Genomic DNA, 26,678 nt, shown 5'->3' with positions numbered 1-26,678 from the left:
GTAAATCTTTAATCCAATTTTCTGTTGATGGGTGGGGCTGTGTTCCCTCCCTGTTATTTACCTGGGGCCAAACTAGGGGCCTCCCTGGTGGCTCAGACAGTAAAGCGTCTGTCTGCAAAGCGGGCAACCCGGGTTCGATCCCTGGCTTGGGAAGATCCCCTGGAGAAGGAAATGGTGCCCCACTCCAGCATTTTTGCCTGGAAAATTCCATGGACAGAGGAGCCTTGTAGGCTACGGTCCATGGGGTGTCAAAGATTTGGACACGACTGAGCGACTTCACTTCACTTCACTTCAAACTATGGTGGAGGTAATGAAGGTAATGGCGACCTCCTTCAAAAGGTCCCATGCCCACACTGCTACACGCAGTACCCCCAGCCCTGCAGCAGGGCACCGCCGACCCACGCCTCTGCTGGAGACTCCTGGACACTCACGGGCAAGTCTGGGTCAGTCTCTTGTGGGGTCATTGCTCCTTTCTCCTCGGTCCTGGTGTGCACAAGGGTTCTGTTTGTGCCTGCCAAGAGTTCATTTCCCAGTCCCATGTAAGTTCTGGCAGCTCTATGGTGGGGTTAACGGCAACCTCCTCCAGGAGGGCTTATGCCATACCCTGGTCTACTGCACCCAGAGCCTCTGCCCCTGAGGCAGTCCACTTAGAGTCCAAATTAGAGATACCAAGGGAACATTAGAGTCCAAATTAGAGATTCCAAGGGAAGATTTCATGCAAAGATGGGCTCAAAAAAAGGACAGAAATGGTATGGACCTAACAGAAGCAGAGATATTAAGAAGAGGTGGTGAGAATACACAGAAGAACTGTACAAAAAAGATCTTCATGACCCAGATAATCACGATGGTGTAATTACCAACCTCGAGCCAGACATCCTGGAATGTGAAGTCAAATGGGCCTTAGGAAGCATCACTACGAACAAAGCTGGTGGAGGTGATGGAATTCCAGTTGACCTATTTCAAATCCTGAAAGATGATGCTGTGAAGGTGCTGCACTCAGTATGCCAGCAAATTTGGAAAACTCAGCAGTGGCCACAGGACTGGAAAAGGTCAGTTTTCATTCCAATCCCAAAGAAAGGCAGTGCCAAAGAATGCTCAAACTACCACACAATTGCACTCATCTCATAGGCTAGTAAAATAATGCTCAAAATTCTCCAAGCCAGGCTTCAACAGTACATGAACCATGAAATTCCAGATGTTCAAGGTGGATTTAGAAAAGGCAGAGGAACCAGAGATCAAATTGCCAACATCCATTGGATCATGGAAAAAGCAAGACAATTCCAGAAAAATGTCTGTTTCTGCTTTATTGACTATGCCAAAGCCTTTGACTGTGTGGACCACAACAAACTGTGGAAAATTCTTAAAGAAATGGGAATACCAGACCACCTGACTTGCCTCTTAAGAAACCTGTATGCAGGTCAGGAAGCAACAGTTAGAACTGGACATGGAACAACATACTGGTTCCAAATAGCAAAAGGAGTACGTCAAGGCTGTATATTGTCACCCTGCTTATTTAACTTATATGCAGAGAACATCAGGAGAAACACTGGGCTGGATGAAGCACAAGCTGAAATCAAGATTGCTGGGAGAAATATCAATAACTTCAGATATGCAGATGATACCACCCTTATGGCAGAAAGTGAAGAACTAAAAAGCGTCTTGATGAAAGTGAAAGAGAGTGAAAATATTGGCTTAAAACTCAACATTCAGAAAACTAAGATCATGGCATCTGGTCCCATCACTTCATGGCAAATAGATGGGGAAACAGTGGAAACAGTGGCAGACTTTATTTTTTGGGGCTCCAAAATCACTGCAGATGGTGATTGCAGCCATGAAATTAAACGACGCTTACTCTTTGGAAGGAAAGTTATGATCAACCTAGATAGCATATTAAAAAGCAGAGACATCACTTGGCCAACAAAGGTCTGTCTAGTCAAGGCTATGATTTTTCCAGTAGTCATGTATGGATGTGAGAGTTGGACTATAAAGAAAGCTGAGCACCAAAGAATTGATGCTTTTGAACTGTGGTGTTGGAGAAGACTCTTAAGAGTCCCTTGGACTGCAAGGAGATCCAACCAGTGCATCCTAAAGGACATTAGTCCTGGGTGTTCTTTGGAAGGACTGATGTTGAAGCTGAAACTCCAATACTTTGGCCACCTGCTGTGAAGAGCTGACTCCTTGGAAAAGACCCTGATGCTGGGAGAGATTGAGGGCAGGAGGAGAAGGGGACGACAGAGGATGAGATGGTTGGACGGCATCAGCAACTCAATGGACGTGAGTTTGAGTAAACTCCGGGAGTTGGCGATGGACAGGGAGGCATGGAGTGCTGCAGTCCATGGGGCCACAAAGAGTCAGACACGACTGAGCAACTGAACTGAACTGTATACAAAGGGCACCCCAGGTGGCGCTAGTGGTAAAGAATCCCCTTGCCAACGCGAGAGGGGTAGGAGATGGAGGTGAAATCCCTACATCAGGAAGATACCCTGGAGGAGGAAATGACACCCCATTCCAGTATTCTTGCTGAGAGAATGCCATGGACAGAGAAGCCTGGTGGGCTTCAGTCCATGGGGTTGCAGAGTCAGACGTGACTGAGCGTCTGAGCATACAGGCACAGTAAGGATAAAACACACATTGGATTTCAAAGACTCAGTATCATAAAATATAATGTAAAATATTTCAATAATAATTTTGTATTGATTATATGTTGAAATGACAACATTTGAATATATTGGGTTAAAAAGGTATATCATTGAAATTGATACCTCTTGTTTCTTTTTACCTTTTTAAATGTGGCTTATAAAAAATTTAACATCATATGTGTCTTACATCGTATTTTTATTGGACAGTGTAGGCCTAACTATTACAGAGATGTGGGTTGTTTTCAAAACTGATTCTAGAAATCAGCTATGTTATCAGCAAAAGTTGGGAAAATATAGTAAAGGAATAGTATATAATAAATAACTGCAAACCTAACCATTATCATAATTTTGCTTTTTACGGTGTGCGTGTGTGTATATATGTGTGTATGAAACAAAAGGGGGATAAAACCATATGTACAGCTTTATAAAAGGATCTTTGCCCACAACCTTAAAAATTCTTCAAAATCAGCATGTTTAGTGATTTCATAAGATTCTGTTGCATGGCTGTGCTGCAGCTTATTTAACTAATCCCTTAATACTGGACATACAGGTTGCTTCCAGTTCTTTGCATGTTCAAATAGCTGAGGTAACTTTCCTTATACATATATACACATGTATATATCTTTCTGTGTATCTTTTCCGAGTCCTTTAGTGTAAACCCCACAAGTAGAATTAATAGAATTATTTAAATGATTACTTTTGATGAAAAGATACTTTTGGGGATAAGGTTAAGGATGAAACTTCTCTAATTATACATCAGTAATTACTTGGAATGAACATATATGCATATGGCACGGCTGTTTTTCTATTTTTTTAAAGCTGTATTTTAGAGCAATTTTATTTATTTATTTTTTAAAAATGATTTGAGAAATAATACCCTTTTTTTCCTAAAAATATATATATTCATTTATTTTTGGTTGTGTTGGGTCTTAGTTGCAGCTTGCAGGGTCTTTTGTTGTGGCTTGTGGGCTTCTCTTTAGCTGTGGTGCCTGGGTTCCAGAGTGTGTTGCCCATGGCATGTGGGATCTTAGTTCCCTGACCAGGGATCAAACCTGTGTCCCCTGCATTGAAAGGTGGATTCTTAACTGCTGGGCCACCAGGGAACTCCCAGCAGTTTTAGATTTGTAGAAAAACTCCAGAGATAGTAGAGAGGGTTCCTGTATGGCCTTGTTCCAGCTTTCTCCAATGCTGTCTTACATAACCAGTGTACATTTATCAAAACTAAACATTAATATGGACAATTACCATCAATTCAACTCCACACTTCATTTGGATTTTATCAGTTTTTCCACACATGTTCTTTTGCCGTTCCAGAATCCATTCCAGGATCCCTTCCACTTCCCCACTCCTTTTTGCTTTTTAATCAAATTTTTAAAAACATTGCCGGTTACTTCTTTTTCAGTTGATTTACTTGTTTTTGGTTACACCAGGTCTTCGTCGCTGTGCTCAGGCTTCCTCTAGTTGTGGTGAGCAGGGGCTACTCTTGGTTGCGGTTCATGGGCTTCTCATAGCAGTGGCTTCTCTTGTAGCAGAGCTCCGGCTCTAGGCGCACGGGCTTGAGTTATTTAAACATATGGGCTCAGTAGCTGTGGCACCCGGGCTTAGTGGGATAGAACCCATGTGCCCTGCATTGGCAGGTGGATTCTTACCCACTGTACCGCCAGGGAAGTCCTTCCCTCCTTTTTCTTTAAACTGATGGAGCATTGACAATAAAATGCATAAACTCTAAAAAAGAGCAGGTTTTAATATTGTCAATATTTTGTAGTAACTATAAATGGATGGCATCACCAGTTCAATGGACATGAGTTTGAGTGAACTCCGGGAGATTGTGAAGGACAGGGAAGCCTGGCGTGCTGCAGTCCACGGGGTTGCAAAGAGTCGGACACGTCTGAGCGACTGAACAAAAACCAATAAAGGGAAAGGAACCATTAAAATTTGTATAAAGATAAAAAGACTTCAAGTGCAATGACCAAAAAGAAAAAAGAACAGGTCTTGCATTTGACTCTGGCAAACTTGCGATCTAGGTCTCCCTCTGACATGGCTCTGTCTTTTCATCATTCTGTTAGATCAGTGCTTGGAACCTGGAAACTGCAGAGCTGATTTTCCGTATCCTGGGGGATGCCTCTGACCCCTGGGTATGCATGGCAGTGCTGGCTTCCCAGGCCACACTGCTGACTGTGTCCCAGGGTGGCGTGATCAGTCTGTGGAGCTCAGCCACGGGAACACTGCACAGGAGGCAACGTTTGTCCAGCGTCAAAGAAGATACAGTTGCCTGTGGGGTCTCAGTCCAGAAACGAGGAATGATGGTTACTGGGTCCAGCACGGGCTCCATCTCTTTGGTAAGCAACAAATGTTGACTGAGTCAACATTAATTCAGCTCCAAAGTGCTTAGATGTCCCAGAAGTTGGGAGAAACCATCTCACCTTTGATCTGTTTTTTTTTTTAACCTTCTATTTCATATTAAGAGTATACCTGATTAACAATGTTGTGATAGTTTGGGGTGGACAGCAAAGGGACTCTGTCATACATATATGTGTATCCATTCTCCTCCAAATCCCCTTCCATCCAGGCTGCCACATAACATTGAGCAGAGTTCCCTGGGCTATACAGTAGGTCCTTGTTGGTTATCCATTTAAATATAGCAGAGTGTACATGTCATTCCCAAATTCCCTAACTATCACTTCCCTATATTCTCCCCCCATCATAAATTCCTTTTCTAAATCTGTCAGTCTGCTTCTGTTTTGTAAATAAGTTCATTTGTATCATTTCTTTTTAGATTCCACGTATAAAGGATGTCGTATAGATCCACCCGTGTGCTGCAGATGGCATTATTCCATCACCTTTGATCTTTTAATGAATGACACTAGGCTTCTTCATTCTAGGGGTTTGCAATTCAGCACAGTCCAGGAAACATCTCTTGGTGTCTCCTGGGGGCTGGCCAATGCGCAACTGTTGATGCTCAGTCTTTCTGCGGATGCTCTGGGAGAAAGTATAGAACATGTATCAGAACTGTCCCTGATGAGGGGATAGGACTTGGGTTTCTATCCACCAGCTCCATCAGTGGTTAGGTGAGGGCTGCTCCAAGGAGCATTAACACAGGGGCCAAGTGTATGAGGGAATGAGGTCAGAAAAACAACCTCCCAGCACCGAGTTGCAGGTGTGCAGTGCGCACCCTTCAGGGATAGAGGAGTGCATTGAGGGGACATGGATGGGGCACCAAGATTGCATTATATCGGAGTTGCAGGTGGAGGAGCAAGGGCACCACGCCATGCATTAGAGTCTAACCGCATCGTCAGTCTAGGGAGGAATTCAGTCTAGGGAGGGAGCCAGGCTCTCCAGTGACTCACAGTCATACTAAGAGGAACAGAGTCTGTTTTCAGTAGAGGTAGAAATAGCATGTTCTTGCTTGGGTGAAGGAACAAATGCTTCTGATAGAGGCAGTCTTGGAAGGTTCCTCTCCAGGGAGACAGCCTCAGAAGAAGAAAGGATTACTAAGATGAATAAGCAAAGATGGAGGGAATAGGGGGTTGCGTGGTGAGGCGGTAGGAACATGCTTGGTGTTGTGGAGAAAAGAGAAGTGGAGTGGAAATAGATCACAGAGGGTTTTGCGTGTCCTATTGAGGAGGTGAGAGTTTCAGGAAGGGAGAAATATGGCCACTAAAGAATCGTCCCATAACCAACAAGGACCTACTTTATAGCACAGGGAATTCCACTCGATGTTGTACAGCAGCCTGGATGGGAGGGAGGTCTCGGGGAGAATGGATACATGTATACGTATGGCTGAGTCCCTTTGCCGTCCGCCTGAAACTATCACAATGTTGTTAATTGGCTATGTTGTTGTTGTTGTTCAGTCGACCAGTTGTACCTGACTCTTTGCTACCGCATTGACTGCAGCACAGCAGGCCTCCCTGTCCCTTACCATCTCCCGAAGTTTGCCCAAGTTCCTGTCCATTGCATTGGTGATGCTGTACTACCATCTCATCCTCTGATGCCTTCTCCTTCTCCCCTCAATCTTTTCCAGCATCAGGGATTTTTCCAATGGGTCAGCTGTCCGTATCAGGTGACCAAAATACTGAAGCTTCAACTTCAGCATCAGTATAGTGTATTGGCTATACTCCAATGCAAAATAAAAGGTTTAAAAAAAGAATCACCCCCAAACTCCAGATTTCTGGACCTCATGCCTCGTAGCCTCCCTGAGCAATCAAGGCACCAACCATGATCATGGAAGATAATCCCAGTCCTTTCATCAGGTCTCTTGGTTGCTTCCCATTACTCCTTCAATCACTGATTATTTTCACTAATATCCTGCAGCCTAGCAAGGAACATGAACTCTAGGATCAGACTCACTGAATTTGAAAACCCCAGTCCTGAATGTAAGTTGGTGCAGCCACTATGCAAAACAGTACAGAGGTTCCTTAAAAAACCAAAACTAGAGTTGCCCTATGATCCAGCAATCCCAGTCCTGGGCATAAATCCAGAGAAAACTCCAATTCAAAAGGATCCATGAACCCCAATATTCATTGCAGCACTATTTACAATGGTCAAGACATGGAAGCCACCTAAATATCCTTCAGACAGATGAATGGATAAAGAAGATGTGGTACATATACATAAGGAAACACTATTCAGCCATAAAAAAGAACGGAATAATGCCATTTGCAGCAACATGGATGGATCTAGAGAGTATCTCACTAAGTGAAGTAAGCCAAAAAGAGGAAGACAAATACCATATGATATCACTTCTATGTGGAATCTACAAATGAACTTATTTAAAAAACAGAAACAAACTCACAGACAGATAACAAACTTTTGGTCACCAAAGGGGAAAGAGGATGGGGGGTAGGGATAAATTAAGAGTTTGAAATGAACAGATCCAAGCTACTATATATAAAATAGATAAATAACAAGGCCCTGCTGTACAGCATAGGCAGCTATATTCAATAACCTGTAATAAACTATAATGGAAAAGAATATATATACTGAATCGCTTTGTCATAAACCAGAAATTAACACAATGTTGTCAATCAACTATGCTTCAATAAGCAAACAAAGACAAACCAAAAAAAAGGAAAATCCCAGTTCCACCTCTACCTAGTTGTATTCTTGGGCTACTCAGCCCTTTGCTGAGCTTCAGTTTCCTCATCTGTAAAACGGGGGCAAACAGGGAGCCTACATGCAGGGCGCTGAAAGGGATGCACAGACGGGCACCTCTCCAGGCTTCCAGTCAGCCGGGGTAGGGTGGGAGCGCTGGCATAACAGTGGAGTAAACTGAACATAATGTTAGTTGAGTTCAGGTTTCTCCCTGTGTAACTCATCTTTGATGCCCCATGCCAATCCCCTCGATTCAGAAGGCTATTCTTTCGGTCCCCTGGCTACTGATGGTAATGCCCTCGGTTACGAATGCCTATGGTGCTTTCCTGGGCACACATCACTCATAGGGGGCTCTAACACGTTTCTCCCACGGAGCCCCTATTTATGACTGGGCCGGCTCTTGTGGCTCTTTTTTTTTTTTTTTTTTAATGATCATGGGATGCACTTCAGCTAAAACCCATCAGAGAACTTTGAGGAAGGTAGATAGCATGCCCGAGGACCACACAGATTTGAGGGTAGGGTGCCAAGCCTTTTGTGGATCCAATCTTTACTGGAAAATTTAAAACACATGGGGAGGAGTTAGGATGTAGGAAGGGGAAGGCAGGGTCACCCACGTGGTCAGTTATCTAGGTTACCAGCGTTTTCTGAAAGAGGAACCTTCATGGTGGGCAGCCTGGTTCCTTATCCAGTGGTTTTGCTAGCAGCTGCCAGCTTGTTTATTCAAGATGGGTGTCTTTAGAAATGGATGCCTCAGCAGTCAGAAGGCTTGATGTCAGGCACTGATATTACAGTTGCACATCTGTGACCCTGCACCTAGCTGAGTCTTTTTTCTTTCCTGCCCCTCTCTCCCTACATCCGCACACTTGGTCTCGGCATTGCTGCTCCTGGGAGCAGCCTCTTCCCAATCTGAAATAGAGGTGGTGGGTAGAACCCCACCCAGCTCTTGATCCCTCAGTGGGGGCAACTCTGATGCATGCTCTACTCTCTCTCAGGGCACCCCCAGCAGGACTCACGTACATTTGCCTGCATTGGTAACTGCTTCTTGAGCCACACTGATTGGCTGCCTTTCCTTCCTTGTCTCAATTCTCCACACTATACCAGTGTTTCCTAGGATCGACCCCCAAATAAACTAGTTGCACTCAAATACTATTCTCAGTGTCTTTTTCTGGCAGAACTCAAACTAGATTCCTAGAAACATGTATATCGGGGCAGAAAACTGTTGGCGTGACTGGACGACAATCCCCAGCACCCCCAAAAAGCGGGTGGTCAGGCTGAAGAGAGATCAATTCTGCTATTTAGAAGGATGGTGACTGGGTTGTAAGAACTAGGGGTCTCTAGAATCTCACTAGTGTTCAGATCCTAGCCCCGCTGGGGAGAAAGTCTTGATTCTACTTTCAAAACATGTGAAGACAGTGGTAAGATCAGCTTAAACTAAAGACGCAGTCAAGTCCAGGCCCACTCGAAGTACAGATTAAATTGATTCAGACCCCTCCACTAGAGGCTCGAAGGAAGCATCTTCTTTCTAGGTTAAATATTATTTAGGTTCTACTCTGCTTTTCGAGGGCCTTCCTAGGATGTTGCTAGCAGTAAAGAACCCGTCTGCCAATGTAGGAGACGCAGGAGATGTGGGTTTGATCCCTGGGTTGGGAAGATCCCCTAGGGAAGGAAATGGCACCCTACTCCAGTATTCTTGCCTGGGAGATCCCAGGGACAGAGGAGCCTGGCGGGCCACAGTCCATAGAGTTACAGAGTTGGACATGGCTGAGCGACTGAGCACACACACATGTATAAAATAGATAACTGGCAGGAAGCCACTGTGTAACACAGGGAACTCTGCTCAGCGTTCTGTGGTGACCGAGATGGGAAGGATATCTGAAAAAGAGGGGATATATATGTGCCTTGTGTGCTAAGTCGCTTTAGTTGTGTCCGACTCTGTGCGACTCTTTGGACTGTAGCCCTCCAGGCTCCTCTGTCCATGGGATTCTCCTTTCAAGAGTACTGGAGTGGGTTGCCATGCCCTCCTCCAGGGGACCTTCCCAGCCCAGTGATCAAACCTGTGTCTCCTGTGGCTCCTTCATTGTACGCAGATTCTTTACTGCTGAGCCACGGGGAAGCCCTCTATGTATACGTATGGCTGATTCACTTTGTTGCACTTCGTTTGTTAGTAGAGACTAATATAACACTGATTGAGAGACTGGGATTGACATATATACACTATTATATATAAGATAGATAACCAATGAGAACCTTAAAAAGACTCTCCTTCACAGTGAAATATCTATGGAAAAGAATTACTCGTACTACTATCTCCATTTCCCTCAAAATTAAAGCATAAATTGTAAAAAGAAAAAGAAGAAGAAAGGAAAATTCATCTTTGTGGTTGAGCAGGCACTCCCATCTTTGAGGAGAGCTGGCTACTGTGTCAGGCAGACGCACTCTACCCCTTAGGGAGGGAGAAGGCCCAAACTAACACACAGAGAGAATTTTATGTTTAGTTTCTTCTTGTCCTGCCTTAAAATAAAAATTGTATTTCATCAACAGCCATTGCAGAAATTAACTTCCTCCTGCCCCTCTTCAGGCAAAAACAACCAAAAATAAACCCAAACCTTCCTCTAAGAGCTGAACAAAATCAGTTCATCTCTGCAACTTGGGAACGGGGAGAATGGTACTGCCGTCTTCCAGCTGTAATCTATCTTTCAATCTTATTTATGATCTCTGAGCTCTTCTTGGGGCAGAAAACTAGAGTGCTGTGATAGTCGCTGGGTCCCTGAGTTGGTTACAACAATAACATCAACAGTAATAATAATAATAGCTACCACTTTGGGAGGGTTGATTATGAGACAGAAGGCTCCATCCCATGCACTTCTCACCCCATGATAGCCCCGTGAGGCAGTCCTGGGATCATCGCCCACTTAACAGATGAGGAAACTGAGGCAGCCTGGGGCTGAAGGAATTTACTTAGGATCATAGAGCTGGTGAGTGGCAGGGCCTTGCATCACACGCAAGCCCTTGACCTTAAACCCTTAACCTGGTGGAAACGCTTGATGGGCATCCTTGATTCTGCACAGGTTTCCTCCGAAGGAGACAGCCTGCTGGAAAAGCTTCCGGAAGCTGTGGGGTTCCTGGTGGTCTCTGAAGACGAGTCTCTTCTCGCTGCAGGTAGCGTTTAGCTCTCATTTGGAGCCATGAGGCAGCAACTCTGGGTTTGGTCGGCAGTGGAGAGGGGCCTGGGGAAATGGGGACGTGGGTGGGCAAACTCTTTCTGCACAGGGCCTCATAGTAAACATCACTGCTGGTCTCTGTCATAACTATCCAACCCTGTCCTTGTAATGCGAAGCCCACCATGGATGAGATTTCAAGTGAGTGTGGCTGTGTGCCAATAACATTTGCATGGATGCTGAGAGACTTCCCTGGAGGTCCAGTGGTTAAGACTCCACACTTCTAATGTAGGGGACAGGGGTTCAATCCCTGGTCAGGGAATTAAGATCCTATATGCTATGCAGTGTGGCCAAAAAGTTTAAAAAAGTACTTTCATGATGCTGAAATTTGAATTTTATACCATTGTCATGTGTTATGAAATAGTAATCCTAGTTAGTTTCTTCAAGGATGGAAAAAACTTAAAAACTACTAGCTCACATATAAAAATAGATGACCAGCCAATTTTTGCCCACGGGCTGTAGTTCATCAACCCCTGTTCTGGATAAATCTCTGAAACATTCTGGACTTCTGTTCCATTACCTCTGAAATGAGAGTGGTTATTCCTGCCTGAGTTACAGGGATAGAGAGGCATGGGGTGAGAGGAGAGAGTACACCCAGCCCACACAACCCCTCATATCAGGAGATATGAGTGATTAGGTAGCCACAGGAAAGGCTGGTTGGTGCCATGTTCAGACAAGAATCAGGGGGTACAGGAACCTATGACTTAGCCTGAAGTAGTCAGGGAAGGCTTCCTGGTAGAGGTGACAAACAGGTGCTCCATATCCTGACTTTATTTTTAAAGAAAAACATTTTAGAGTAGTTTTAGGCTCACAGCCAAACTGAGCAAAAGGCACAGAGAATTCCAGGTACCTGCTTGCTCCCATTAGCCTCCCCCGTTTTCAACATCACCCACTAGAGCGGCACGCTTGTTGCAGCTCCGAGTTTGATGAAACCCCACTGACACAGCATCCTCATTCAAAGTCCGTGGCTCACATTACGGTTCATTCTTGGTGCTGTGTACTCCGTGGGTTTGGACAAATGGGTAATGATGTATATCCATCATTGTAGCATCATACAGATCGCTTTCACTGTCCTTGAAAGGGAAAGGGTATCCGCTCAGTCTGTCTGACTCTTTGCAACCCAGGAACTGCAGCCCGCCAGGCTCCTCTGTCCATGGAATTCTCCAGCAAGAATGCTGGAGTGGGTAGCCCTTCCCTTCTCCAGGGGATCTTACCAACCTGGACTGAACCCGGATCTCCCACATGGCGGGCAGATTCTTTACCGTCTGAGCCACCTTAGATCAGTCTAATTTTTTTTTTTAATATTCATTTTTATTTTTTTATTTGGCTGTATCAGGTCTTAGTTGCGGCATGTGGGATCCTCCTTCCATCGTGTGAGATCTTTTATTACTGTCATGGACTCTCTAGTTGAGCATGGGCTTAGTTGCTCTGCGTCATGTGGGATCTTAGTTTCCCAACCAGGGATTGAACCCTTGTCCTCTGCATTGGAAGGTAGATTCCCAACCACTGGACAATCAGGGAAGTCCCAGTCCAATTTTTTAAAACTAATCAGTTTATTTTTTTGGCTGCACTGGGTCTTAGTTGCCACAGGCGGCACCTTTGATCATTGTCGCATGTGGGATCGTTAGCTGCAGCCTGTGGGGTCTAGTTCCCTGACCAGGCACAGAAGCCAGGCCCCTGCAAAGGGAGCATGGCGTCTTAGCCACTGGACTACCAGGGAAATCCTTCAGTCTGATTTTTACAAAGCCATTTCCAGGGTTCAAGACACTTTAGACCAGCGCTGTCCAGGAATGAAAAGTACAAATGTGAACCACATTTGTATTGTGTACGTTCTCGCGACCCCATTTAAAAAGGTAAAGAGAAATAAGTGGCATTTGTGTTATTAATACGTCTTATTTAATGCAATAGACCCCCAAACCCAACATGAAATCAACATGATTTTAATGGGGGCCTACCCCTCCAGATTGTCACAGAGCCTCGGTTTGAGTTCCTCAAGGCACACAGCTATCCCACCGGCTATTTATTTTACATACGACAGTGTATATGTGTCCCTGCTCATCTCTCCACTCGTCCTGCCCTCTCCTCTCTCCCACCCCCCACCCCTGCAACCTCGTGTCCGTAAATCTGTTCTCTATGTCTGATTCTCCATTGCTGCCCTGAAAATAGGGTCATCAGTACTACTCAAAGGCAGGTTCTTAACCACTGGACCACTAAGGAGGTTCCTGTTGCTGTTTTGCTAAATCTACCCCCTCCTTCCTCTCCTTCACCTCCTCTTCCTTCTGCTCCAGCCACACTGGCTTCCATGCTTCTCTCAAACACAGCTGGCCTTTCCTTCCTTCCGGGCATCTCATGCTATTCCCACCCTTCCAGTGCTTGCCACCTCTTCATCTCTCTAAAGGCAATGCAAATGTCCTACAATAAATTACCGCACAAGCATGGTGGCTTAAAACAATAAGAGTATCTTTATTCATGGTTCTAGTGTCAGGAAGTCCAAAATCAAGGCATTGGTAGGACTGGCGCCCTCCAAAGTCTTCTGAGAAGTATGTTTTTTGTTTGTTTGTTTGTTTGTTTACGCTGTTGTTTTTTCTTCACTTGTTTGTTTTTTGCTTCTTCCAGCTTCTGCCGGGATTCCTTGGCTTATGGCCACATCTCTCCAGTCTCTGCCTCCATCTTCACGTTGCTTTCTCTGCTATGTGCGTCTCTGAGTCCTGTTTTTCTCATGGCACCCAGCCCCTGACTTCATTGCCCTTAACACAAGCTGTAATCATTTTATTTTCCTTCCTTCCTCCTGCCCTCCCACCCCTCCCTCCACCTTCAAAACGTATTTACCATGTGTCCAGCTTTGTTCTGGGAGACCACCAGCAACCCAAACAGGCAGAATCAGCTGTCTGAAAACTCATAGCCTTGTGATAATAAATAACTTTACTGTTTTCTATGAGGTTATTGATCACTGGTGTGCTCACCCTTCCCCAACTGTAGGCTCTATGATGGAGGCCTGGTCTAGCTTGTTCACCACTGTATCCTTTCCACCTGCGTATAGTAGGTGCTCAAAAAAAAATCATTATTGATTGAATTCAATTACTCTCAAATTCCTCAAGGAGTGAAAAGTATAATCTTGGTCTCTGCTGTTTTAGGTTTTGGAAGGTCCGTGAGGATATTTTTGGCAGATGCACAGGGATTTCATCGATTCCTGGCCACTGACCTTGAACACGAAGATGTGGTAGAGACAGCCGTTTTTGGTCCTGAAAACAATCTGATTGTCACTGGGTCCCGGGATGCACTCATTCAGGTGAGGGAGAGATGCATGGCCCATCGTCCTCACCTTCACCTCTGGAAGAGAAAGTATGATTCTTTTTCTAAACAAAAATATTTATTTATTTGGCTGTTCCAGGTGTTAGTTGCAGTATGTGGAATCTTATAGCTGTGACATGCAAATTCTTAGCTGTGGCACATGGGATCTCCAGGTCCCTGCATTGAGAGCAAGGAGTCTTAGCCACCAGACTACCAGGGAAGTCCCAAAGTATGGTTCTTTAGGGATCATTTGGCTTCAAAATACAGAAACCCACAAAGACTAGTGCAGGCAAAACAGAGCAGGTCATTGGATGACACGGTGGGGGTGGTCTTCTGGGACTCAGAGACAGATCTAGGGGCAATTATTAAAGCATTCAACAAAAGAGAGAGCATTCCCGGTAAACATAAAATACTGGGAAGAGTTTGACTTTCAGAGGAGCAGGGTTGGGGAGATGGGGAAAAAATCCTATTAAGCTCAAAGTTCTCCAAGCTGGGGAGAAGAGCATGTGATACAGTAGCAGCAACATTCTGGTCTTAGGACCTCTTTAGATTTTTAAAGGTTATTGAGAACCTTCAAGGAGCTTTCATGTATGTGGATTATATCCGCATGATTCATATATTTTTAACAAATGATCTATTTTGAAATAGTTTTAGGTTCTTACAGAAGAATTGTGAAGAGAGCCCAGATAGATCTCAGATACATACGTGTGTGTCTTAGTCACTCAATCATCCACCTCTTTGTGACCCCATGGACTGTAGCCCACCAGGCTCCTCTGTCCATGGGATTTTCCAGGCAAGAATACTGCAGTGAGTTGCCATTCCCTTCTCCAGGAGATCTTCCTGACCCAGGGATTGAATCCGGATCTCCCACATTTTAGGCAGATTCTTTACCACCTGAGCCACCAGGGAAGCCCCATATATATGTGTGTGTGTGTGTATGTATATATATATATATATATATAACTTTCAGAGGAGCAGGATTGGACATATATATACACACACATATATATGTATATGATTATACACACACATATATACATATATATATGATTATATACACACACACACACACATATATGAGTACTCTCTGGGTCTCTTCGCAACTCTTCCGTAAAACATAAAACTATACATATCAACTCTTCATCCAGCTATCCTCAGGGTTAACATCTTATATCACATTGATCTCATTATCAAAACCAAGATATTAACATTGGGACAATATCATTTGGGACAAAACTCATCTACAGACCTCGATCCTATTTCACCAGTTTTTCTACAAGTGTCATTTTTCAGATCCTGTATTGCATTTAGTATCTACTGATATTTACCATGTTAAATTTTTAAATGCCAAAATCTAAAAATACTTCTCCATTAATTCCTCAATGTGACATATGAATATAATAGCATAATTTTGTGAAAACAGTAATTATTTTCTGAAACACACACACAAAAATCATGAAAAGTGTTATCATTTCATATTTTGGCAAATCTCTTTCTTGTCTGGCTTCACAGAAGACAATCAGATTCTCATATTTGATTCTACATTCTCCCATCTGTTCTGATAACATATTCCATAGTTTCTCGAAGACTATTGCTCATTTATGAGAGGAAGAATGTGTAAAAAAGACAAATGACTTCTTAAATAACAGCAAAAATAATTGTGTTTTTGTAGAACTCCCTGAAACTCCCCTTTTGCAGAACCACCTGGAGGCTAACTTCCAGGGGTTCCCCAGAACACACTTTGAGAACTGCCATGGTAGCTGATTGATGAGATGTAGGAAAGTTTGAGGGGGTGAGGAAATGTGAGGGCCCTTGACCTCCAGCCTGAAAGTTTATCTTGGGCAGACAAGTGATCTTAAGAATATTCCTCCTGAACTGCAGCAGCATAAGGAGAAGTTCTGCCGCTCTGCTTCCATCCTCAGGTGTGGAGTCTGTCAGCGCAGGGGACTCTGCTGGACATCTTGGACGGTGTCGGGGCCCCTGTGAGCCTGCTGGCCCGGGGTGGGGCCTTGGTGGCATCTGCTTCCCGTCAGTCCTCATCTTTTAAAGTCTGGGATCTCACCTGTGCTCAGAAGCCGAGGGCCTCTAACCCATTCTTGGACCGCACTGGCCTCACAGCAGTGTCACACAACGGCAGCTATGTCTATTTCCCTAAAACTGGGGACAAAAACAAAGTCAGCATTTGGGACTTGGCAGAAGGTTTGTAAGACTTAAGCACAGCCATTTGTGTGGGTAAGAACTGAAGCCCCTGTCTTGGTCTGTTTGGGTTGTCATAACAAAACACCATAGACAGGAAGAGGAGAAGATTAAAGAACAGACACTTATTTCTCATGGATCTGGAGGCTAGAAAGTCTGAGATCAAGGCCCTGGCAGATCAATGTCTGTTGAGAGCCCACTTCCTGGTTTGCAGATGGCCACCTTCTCAATCTGTCCTCCAATGGCAGAGAGCAGAGAAAGAAGCAATCTCTAGAGTCTCTTCTTACAAGGGCACTAATTCCATTAATGGGGACTCCACCCTCATGATCTAATCACCTTCCAAAGGTCCCACCTCCTAACACCATCACATTAGGGGGTTAGGACTTCAACACCTCTTTGGGGGTAGGACCCAAACATTCAGTGTGTAACACCCCAGTTAGGTTAAAAGTGGCTGATAGAAAACAGGACTCGATTTCATAAATTTCTAGCATATGGTCATTGACTATTTGATGGTCAATTCCTGTTTTAGTTGAGGCTTCCCTGGAGGCAGGGTTCCTGATGGGGATATTTGCACAAGTGGTGTACAGAGGAGAGCTCCCAGGAGGAGAGAGTGAGGAAGCAGGCTGGGTGGCAGCAGTGTTGAACATGGAGCTGGTCTCAGCTTGATTCCACAAGGAGCCCAGGAACACGAATTGCACTTCACAGTTGTCCCATCTTGAAGCAAAGGGACCAGCCTTTTTACTCCCATATCAGGCAGTCACTGTCCATCCTAGGTGGTGGGCTCAGCCCCTAGGCATTGCTAAATGAGGTGCTTCCTTCACTCAACAGCCATGAGATCTTAGATCTGGGTGAACTGACTGGTAAAGGGGATCTAAGCATGTCAGTAGTAATACCTGCCCAATCCCCACTGGGTAGACGGAGGTATAGAAATTCCTGTTGTTGTTCAGTCACCAAGTCATGTCCATTGAATCGGTGACGCCATCCAACCATCTCATCCTCTGTCATCCTTTTCTGCTTCTGCCTTCAATCTTCTGCCTGGCTGATCATAAAATGAGAAAAGAAATTCACTCTCAAGTTCGTGTCTGGATTCGACAGACATTGGTTTAGTGCTAGTCTTGGGGCCAAACTCTGGGCGTTAACAGTGAGCAAGGCAGATGAAGTTGCAAAATTTGAGGTGCTTGCCTGCTAGTCATGGGGGAGAGTAGGATGTGAAGAAACAGAGCAGGGTGGTGGGCAAGGTGATAGGAGTCAGTAAGCCACAGCCCAAGGGCCAAATCCAGACACACACTTGTTTCCATGTTGTTTGTGGCCGCTTTAGGGCTGTGCCAGCAGAGTTAAGTGGTGACAGCAGAGAGCATACGGGGCAAAAATATTTACTCTCCTACCCTTTACAGAGGGTGGCAAAAGGAAACATTTGGGATGAGAGGTTCCGAAGACCTGAGAAAGGCATGTATATTGGTTCTGAGAAAGCTTCAGAGGGTCTGAGGCAGGGCAGTGAGATGTTGTGATTGTCATATTTTAAAGCTTGGATGATTGGTGGGCAGGAGCGAAACCAGGGAGACTGGCAATAGCTAAGTTGAAGGGTAACAAAAGCATTTTTTTAAATCCTTAAAAGATGGGAACCAGTATCCCTGTGATCCATTCTTGATGCGGTCTTCTCTCTGTGACAGGTGAGGAGCAAGATGCTCTGGACACCTCCAACGAGGTCAGGTGTCTGGAGGTTGCCGAGCAGGCCAATCTCCTTTTCACTGGCCTCGTTTCGGGGATTGTCCTGGTGTTCCCCCTGAACTCCAGACAAGACGTGATGTGTATCCCTCCTCCAGAAGCCCGGAAAGCCGTCAACTGCATGGCTCTTAGTAAGGACGAGGGGCACCTGGCCATTGCCTATGACAGCACCATCCTGGTGCTGGACATCAGCCCGGGGGACCCCTGTCCAGTCATCGACGGGCCAATATACACCTTCTATACCCAACTGCCCGACACCATAGCCAGTGTGGCCATTCTGGCTGACTGTCGTGTCATCTACGGCATGATCAACGGTGACCTCTTCCTTTACGAGTGTGTGAATTCCAAGGTGTTCCCTCTGGAGGCCCATGGGAGCCGAGTCACCTGTGTGGAGGTCAGCCACAAAGAGCAGCTGGCAGTCAGCGGGGCCGAGGAAGCCCTACTGTGTCTCTGGGACCTGCAGGTGTGCAAGTGGAAATTCGAGATGAGCTACACGGTGGGTAGCCTACCACACCATGTGCATGTCCTGGCATTAGAAAATGGATGATGGGCATCATTTATTAAGGGTGCAGCCAACCACATGCAGCCAACCAGGGTCGGAACTAGTGTGAGTCAAGTGAGAGAGGTCCTCGCCTCCAGAAGAGAGTTTTAGGGGATGCCAAAAAACTTGGCCATCCAGAGAAATAATGGTTTAGTTCAATGTTTAAAAAATAAAAATAGATGCAAAAATACACACAAAATAAAATATCAACATTTATTTATTTTCAAATGTTTTATTTGTGTATTTATTTTTGGCTGTGCTGGGGCTTCATTGCTGCACGGGCTTTTCTCTGGTTGCAGCGAGTATGGGCTACTCTCTAGCTGAAGTGCTCAGGCTTCTCATTGTGGTGGCTTCTCTTGTTGCAAAGCATGGGCTCTAGGGCACGCAGGCTTCTGTAGTTGTGGCTCCTGGGCTCTAGAGCACAGGCTCAATAGTTGTGGTGCACAGGCTTAGTTGCTCCATGGCATGTGGGATCTTCCAGGACCAGGGATCAAAGCTGTGTCTCCTGCATTGGCAGGCTCTTTACCAATGAGCCACCAGCGAAGCCCAAAATAGCAACATTTAAAATAAAGACAGGATGGGAACTTTGCTGGCAGTCCACTGGTTAAGACTCCGAGCTTCCAATGCAGGGGGCCCGGGTTCGATACTGGTCAGGGATCTAAGATCCCACATGATACACAGCACAGTCAAAAAGTGAAAATAACGACAGGATCAAATCCTGCACTGGCACAGTCCTGCCTCACTCTTCTCACCCTGATCCTGTCTGGCCTTTCTTTCACCCAAAGGTTTTGATTGTATGACCCATGCCAGGGCTCTTTCTAGTGCCAAGGAAGGCACTTGACCATAGCAGACGGCGTCCCACCTCTTGGAGCCACGTTCTAGTCGGGGAGACACTGTGAGCTCTGTGAGGGCAGGATTTTTATGTGTTTTGTTCACTGAGGTGGTACCTGTCCCTCGGAGAGCTCCTGACCATTAAATGTTTGTGAAATTAAAACAAAGCAGCATATACATGATGTTTGGGGTGCAACAAGACCTTTGAAGAAAAATAGGGCAAGAAAAAGAGGTAGAGCGTGGCAAGGGCTGCTATTAAGAAAGTCAGGTAAGTCTGGTGGAATAGCATTTTAGGCAGAAGGAACAGCAACTGGGAAGGCTCTGAGGAGGGAAACTGATGACTCCTTTACATACAAAGTGTTCGAGAGTTTTCACATCCATCTCTTAAGAAGTTATAAATTTTGTATCAATATGATTGAGTGATATCATATATTTACATATTCATATATATTATGCAAAATTGTTCAGTCACTACTGCCGACTCTTCATGACCCCATGGACTGCAGCCTGCCAGGCTCCTCTTCACTATTTCCCAGAGTTTGCTCACATTCATGTTCGTTGAGTTGGTGATGCTATCTAACCATCTCATCCTCTGCCATCTCCTTCTCCTTCGGCTTCAATTTTTCCCACCATCGGGGTCTTTTCCATGAGTCGGGTCTCCACATGAGGCAGCTAAAGTACTGGAGCTTCAGCTTCAGGATCAGTCCTTCTAATGAATATTCAGGGTCGATTTCCTTTAGGATTGACTGGTTTGATCTGCTTGCAGTCCAAATATACATATTAAAATACCATTTTATAATTTATTCCTCACAACAATCTTGTAAGGTTGTGCTAATATTCCAGTTTTCTCAGATGCGGAACAAAGATAGTACCTGAGGTTGCAAGATATAAGCATTCTTAATAAACTAAGGGAGACAATCTTGTAACTAAGAGAACAGAATATAGGCAGTTTTATCTCAAAATGCCTTCATCCCCCCTGACTTATCTTGATGAAGTCACTATAAGGCTGAGATATAAGTAATCTTTTGCCTTGTTGAGTTGGGAAATATCACCACAGCAGTTAAATACACCTAGCTTTTTCTTTTTAAAAAAAATAAACTTAAATTTGGAATCATTTTAGATTTACAGATTAAGTTGTGAAGATAGTTTGAAGGTTCCCATTTACCTGCTCCTGACCCAGCTTCCCCTGATATTAACATCTTACATAACTAGAGTATGTTTGTCAAAACTAAGAAAGTAACATGGGAACAATATGATTAGCTATCAACTTTATTGGGATCATATGTTGTTGGGTTTTTTTTAAAATTTGTATCTTTTTAAAAATTTATTTTTGGCTGCACTGGGTCTTCATTGCTTTGCGTGGGCTTTCTCTAGTCGCAATGAATGGCGCTACTCTCCATTCAGATGCCCAGGCTTCTCATTTCTGAGGCTTCTCTTGTTGCAGAGCACAGGCTCGAAGCACACGGGCTTCAGTAGTTCAGCATGCGGGCTCAGCAGTTGTGGCGCACAGGTTTAGGGGCTCCGTGGCATGTGGAATCTTCCCGGATCAGGGATTGAACCTGCGTCCCCTGCATTGGTAGGTGGATTCCCACCCACTGCGTCACAAGGAAGTCCAGGATCATATGTTTTTCAGTGAGTTCCTTTTTTCTGTTCTAGGATTCCTAATTTCATTTAGCATATAGTTTTTAATTAAATACAATTGGAGCTAATACTTGTATAACCAAGATCATTTAAGAAATTAAATCCTATAGTTCCTGTTCTCCAATGCAAAATGTCACTAATCCTCTCAAACCAATCTCTTTGAAGATGTATTTTGGGCCAAGGAATATCAATGCGTAGCATCTCTCCAGGTTTTAACTTGATCCATCTCGCAAGAAGGAGCTTCCCAGGTGGTGCTAAAGAACCTGCCTGCCGATTCAGGAGACATAAGAGGTGCAGGTTCAATCACTGGTTCAGGAAGATCCACTGGAGGAGATATTCTTGCCTGGAGAATTGCAGGGACAGAGGAGCCTGGTGGGCTACAGCCATAGGGTCACAAAGAGTCAGAGATGACTGAAGCGACTTAGCACATATGCATCACCCAAGAGGTGTTTACAAGTCTGGCTTCCTATACAAGTGCCTTGGGGCTGGATTCCTAGGTGTCTTTCAGTCTGAAATAAAGATCACATTGCCTTTTTCTACAGAATTCTTACTGTATAGGAGTCCAATGTGCTTGCTTCTCCAAGGATGACAAGTATGTCTACGCAGGCTTGAAAGATTGCTCCATAATTGTATGGAGTGTGCTGGATGGTGAGTCATTTTGCTTTGAGGGTAGGACTGAGCTTAGGTCTGGAGACAAAAGACCCTGTTCTGGATCCTTGACATTAGAGGGCTCTGCTCTGACCTCCCTTCATTGGGTCCATCTGCTTGGGGGGCAGGTATCTGCAGCTTCAGGGAACAGGCCCAACTGGAGCTATACCTCTTCTTCTAGAACCCATGCTCTGAAAACCTGGAACTCCAGAACACCCTCCCCACATGCCCCAGAAGTCCTCTTTAGGGCCTCTGTGGGCCTCTTTCCCAGGTCTATCCTTCTGAAAGTGGGCTATGCCTTGAGCGTGCACACCCCCAGGCTGTGAAGGTGATTGTGGAATGGTGTGCATGGAGTCTGGATGTGTGACCTGGGTGGGGATTCACATGTATGTATCTGAGGCCCCTTAGGGATGTAGGATGGAGCTGGATGTGGGAAGAGAAGGGGAAAATCGCAGACATCTGGGGTCTCCCATACTGTTATATTCAGACATGGAACTGAAGAGCCTGAGAATCCTCAACCCAAACCTGACCTTCCAGGTGTTCTGAAGGTATATCAACCAATGTAGAAGGATAGAATATATTTCACTTAATACAACAGTTTATTAGCTGGGTTTACAGTGTTTACATATTGTATCTTATAGGACGTTGACCATTCATTCTCTTTCCTCAGGCCCTGTAAATGTTTGGGGAGCCTTGTTTAAGATCAGCCACTTTGAAAACTCCACATTTCTCATTCTGTTTAACATCACACTAAGGACATATTAACAGAAGTTAACATTTCTTGTGTACTGGATACTGTCACCAAGTCATTTCATTATCTCAGTACACACCCACCTTTTATAAAATTTGAGGCTCTGAGAGATGGGGTGGGCTGTGGTTTGAAGCTGGTCTACCTGCTCCCCAGGGTTACCTTTGTCACATTCTCCTATAGAGAAAGGAACCCTTATGACACTGGCAGGGAGGGGTAGGAGTTATTGCTATCCCCATTTGACAAATGAAGAAGCTGAAGTTCAGAGTGATTAAGAAATTTTCTCAAGGTCATAAAGCAAGTAAGTGGCTGAATGAATAGCAGATAGAGTTGAATATATTGTAATCAAATACATTATAACTGAAAACACTGTGATTGAATCAGTATAATTGAATAGTTATGTTCTAATACATTGCAACTGAATACATTGTATTCTAATACAGAGTAATAAAGATGCTAAAGTCTGTGGACTGTGGCCTTAAAAGCCCATCCTGCACAGGTTCACAACCTCTCTTCCCGCTCCTTCTCCAATAATAATATTGACTGAATTCACTTTGGGATGAAACTGATACTTAGCACTTGACATGCATAACATCTTCAAATCTTCAGAATTCCCCTCAGCAGGTAGGCTCAGTTATCATTTCCATATTGTGGATGAAGCAAGAGGGAATGAGAATTTTGCTGTCATGCCTAAGCCAGTAAGGGGGATAGAAGAAATTTGACCCCACGCAGCTAAGTCTCAAATGTGTGAGATTGGATCTCTGTGGCTGAATTTTTACCATTTGTGCCCATCCCACCACTTCTCCCTACAGGCACACTGCTGGCTGTCCAGTTTGTGCATGCCGTGGTGAACAGAATCATCCCAACCTCCAATGGCTTCATTGCCCCCTCCAGACACGGCTATCTCATCCGTGAGCGTTTCCAGTGCCCTTCATCAAGAATCTCACAACAGGACCCTCTCAAGAACTTCAAGAAAGCAGTGTGGATGGTCAAATCCAGGCAGAGAGAAGAGCTGGCAGCTGCTGCAGGAGCACTCCAGGACTTGAGATCGGAGAGTGCCCAGGGAAATGAATCCAGATCAAACAAACGCTCACAAGTCTGCCTGCTGGTGTAAAACCCCCGACGGCGCCAAGTGAGTTAGTCCCATTCAGTCCAACTGAAGCAAAAAGAAAGTATGTGTTGATATATATCTGGACTCGAAGCCTCCAGTTATGTGACCAGACCTTGTTTCCTACCATCTTTCCATTTTTTTTCTCTCCTCAGCTCTATTCTCCAGTCCACCCCCAGATTAGCATCATGACAGCCAAGTTCAGCAGAAAAGAAGGTCTCTTTCCAACAGTTTGAACCAAAGTCCTGGTTCTAAATCTGTTAGCCCCAATTAGTTCATACACCCATCCCAGAACACAAAGCTATCTTTGAGGAAAATGCAGCACTCTGCTTGGCGGTCCTGACCCCACGTCCATCCAGACTGAGGTTGGAGTCAACACCACCCAACTCTGTAGACTGAGAGGGGGAGAGGCTACTCCCCACGGTAACTGGGGTGCTAGCCAACATGGGGATGGATGGATATGAGACCAACCAGACCACAGACGTGGACCACAGAGCCAATTTATAAAGCACCAGTTGGTATGGTCTGATCCTTATCACAGCCCATACTTCAGAGAGGGCAGGAGTTTCTGCTTCCATTTTACAGATAAGGAAACAGCCTTGCAGAGTTAGTCGTGATTTGCTCAAGATCACGAGCAGAGAGAACTCTGAGAAATTAGAATCTAGAGCCTTCCTGTTCCAATTTTTGTTGGGACCACCTCACTCTAATTTTAGACCCAGAAGCACAACCATCAGTTCCATGGGTGGCACATTCAAATGCCCACAGGCACCAACAAGTAATCAAGATAATTGCTGTGCACTGGGGTGACCAGCAGATTATGATGGTGACCATGCAAACATGGAGGGCATTGCTCTGTCTTGGCACGAGACACGAGAACCTTGACTCTACCCCTGAATGGCCCTGGGGAGAGCAGCCCACTGGTGCCAGAGCTTCCTGTTGTCATAAGTAAAGCCAGAAATCTGGATTTTTATGAGAAATGTCCTCATTTTAACCAAGTTGGCAATGGGTTCAAATTTGCACTTATAGACACACTTGGCTCATGTGTCTAGTTCATTGTGACCCAAATTGGCATTAAAACAGTAAACCTGTTATCATTCTTCCATCTATACTCCTTGGCTCTCAAACTCTGAGGCTAGAGATGCTTTTTATCTTAAAAACTGGAGGCTCTTGGAAGCAGATGGATAAAGCTGCCGACATCTTCCTACCATGCTTTTGAACCATCTCTGCCTTGTGCAAGTTCAAAAGTCTGTCTGTTTCTGCTCCACTTAAATGGCTTTTTCTTTTATGCCTGCAGCCTTCTAAAAGCCCCCACTTGCTTCTGGGGCTTTTGCTGTAAGGATAGCAGAGTCCAAACCTTCAAGGTGCTATTCCATCCTCTCCTCCTCCCCAACCTCCAGCTGAATTCCAGACAGAAAAAAAACAGCCTTAGAAATAGAGGCTTTTGAGCTGGATGTGACCTGACCAATGGTCTCATTCAGCCATTTTTAAAACTAGTGTTCCAAGGAGGGCTTTGACAGTTCTGCAAATGTCACTTAGCATCAAATTTCACTTAAAAATGTTTTATAACTGTAATTTAAAAATACACATTGGGTAGCAGTTTTTAAGGTGTTGGAAATGACTAGCATAGGATTCTCCTGCCATCTCCATTTAACTTAGAGGGGAGGGGAGCCCTTGAAAAAAAATTAAAGCTACTCTTTGCACCATGTCTCTGTGAATCAGGGGTTTACCCAATGCATAAATAAGATTTAGCTACAACTTCTGGTTTAAAATATGAGTGCCCATCTCAGCAGCCTCAGTGAAAATCAGTTGCTTCTTATGTAAACACTAATTTGCCTATAGGAAAGAATTTTTTTTTTACTAATAAAATGCTACTTTGAATTGTTGCTTACCGTGGTATTTCTGTAAAGAGTCTTCATTTAAGAAAGTGTTCGGTTGCTATGAATGTTTGACAAGCACACTGCTTTGTAGCGGAGTGACTTGGTTGAGGTTCCCCAGCTACGGTGGAGCCAGGGTGAGAGCATGGTTATTGTGCCAACAGGACTGTATTAACATACTATCCGAACTGAAGCACTTTTTGAGAGTGAAATGGAGTGATCCAAACAATTACTCCAGGACAACTACAATGAGCTGGCTCTCCCAGGACAGTTGGAATATATAGCTCCTCTAGTTACAGCAGGGATTGCTGCTGCTGCTGCTGCTAAGTCGCTTCAGTCGTGTCCGACTCTGTGCGACCCCATAGACGGCCACCTACCAGGCTCCTCTGTCTCTGGGATTCTCCAGGCAAGAACACTGGGGTGGGTTGCCATTTCCTTCTCCAATGCATGAAAGTGAAAAGTGAAAGTGAAGTCGCTCAGTCGTGTCCGACTCTTAGCGACCTCATGGACTGCAGCCCACCAGGCTCCTCCGTCCATGGGATTTTCCAGGCAAGAGTACTGGAGTGGGGTGCCATTTATATTAAATTCTAGACAGTCCTTTTAAAAATTAAACATGACATATAACATTGTATTAGTTTCAGGTGTACAACGTAAAGATTCGATATTTGTATATATTATGAAATGATCCCAAGAAGTGTAGTTAATATTCAATACTGGGCTTCCCAGGTGGATCAGTGGTAAAGAATCCACCTGTCAATGCAGGAGATGCAGGAGGTGTGATCTCTGGGTTGGGAAGATCCCCAGAGGAGGAAATGGCAACCCATTCTTGCCTGGGAAAATGCCAAGGACAGAGGAACCTGGTGGGCTACAGTCCATGAAATTGCAGAGTCAGACACGACTGAGTGACTACACACACACACACACACACACACAGTTGATTTACAATAGTGTCTTAATTTCAGGTGTACAGCAAAGTGATTCAGTTATATATAGTGGGTTGGCCAAAAAGTTCACTTGGGATGTTATGGGAAAATCTGAATGAACCTTTTGGCCAACCCACTATATATATGTGTGTGTCTGTATTCTTTTTCAGATTTGTTTCCCTTACAGAATATTATAAACTATTG

At 44.7% G+C, this 26,678-nt stretch overlaps 1 protein-coding gene and 1 long non-coding RNA gene across 3 annotated transcripts in view; one reads left to right on the top strand and one right to left on the bottom strand.

Annotated features, from left to right (window-relative positions):
- Window positions 1-25,560, top strand: part of NWD1 (NACHT and WD repeat domain containing 1) — an 82,433-nt gene extending 56,873 nt beyond the window's left edge. For both annotated transcript variants that reach the window (XM_061421707.1, XM_061421706.1), the window contains 7 exons: window positions 4,706-4,978; window positions 10,799-10,889; window positions 14,083-14,237; window positions 16,162-16,438; window positions 18,106-18,656; window positions 21,716-21,821; window positions 23,382-25,560. In XM_061421707.1, coding sequence (XP_061277691.1) covers window positions 4,706-4,978; window positions 10,799-10,889; window positions 14,083-14,237; window positions 16,162-16,438; window positions 18,106-18,656; window positions 21,716-21,821; window positions 23,382-23,683 — 1,755 coding nt within the window. In that variant the 3' untranslated portion in view covers window positions 23,684-25,560. The remainder of the gene's footprint in view (window positions 1-4,705; window positions 4,979-10,798; window positions 10,890-14,082; window positions 14,238-16,161; window positions 16,439-18,105; window positions 18,657-21,715; window positions 21,822-23,381) is intronic.
- On the bottom strand, window positions 14,192-17,471 carry LOC133250451 (uncharacterized). The gene is made up of 3 exons (XR_009737332.1): window positions 17,329-17,471; window positions 16,302-16,396; window positions 14,192-14,278 (listed from the first exon to the last, which is right to left on the bottom strand). It is a non-coding gene; the product is annotated as an uncharacterized LOC133250451 (long non-coding RNA).
- Window positions 25,561-26,678: the final 1,118 nt, after the last annotated feature.

Source organism: Bos javanicus, chromosome 7, assembly GCF_032452875.1.
Source record: "Bos javanicus breed banteng chromosome 7, ARS-OSU_banteng_1.0, whole genome shotgun sequence".
NCBI classification, from domain to species: Eukaryota; Metazoa; Chordata; class Mammalia; order Artiodactyla; family Bovidae; genus Bos; species Bos javanicus.
The sequence above is the reverse complement of the archived record's forward strand: the minus strand, read 5'-3'. Positions and strand labels throughout refer to the sequence as shown.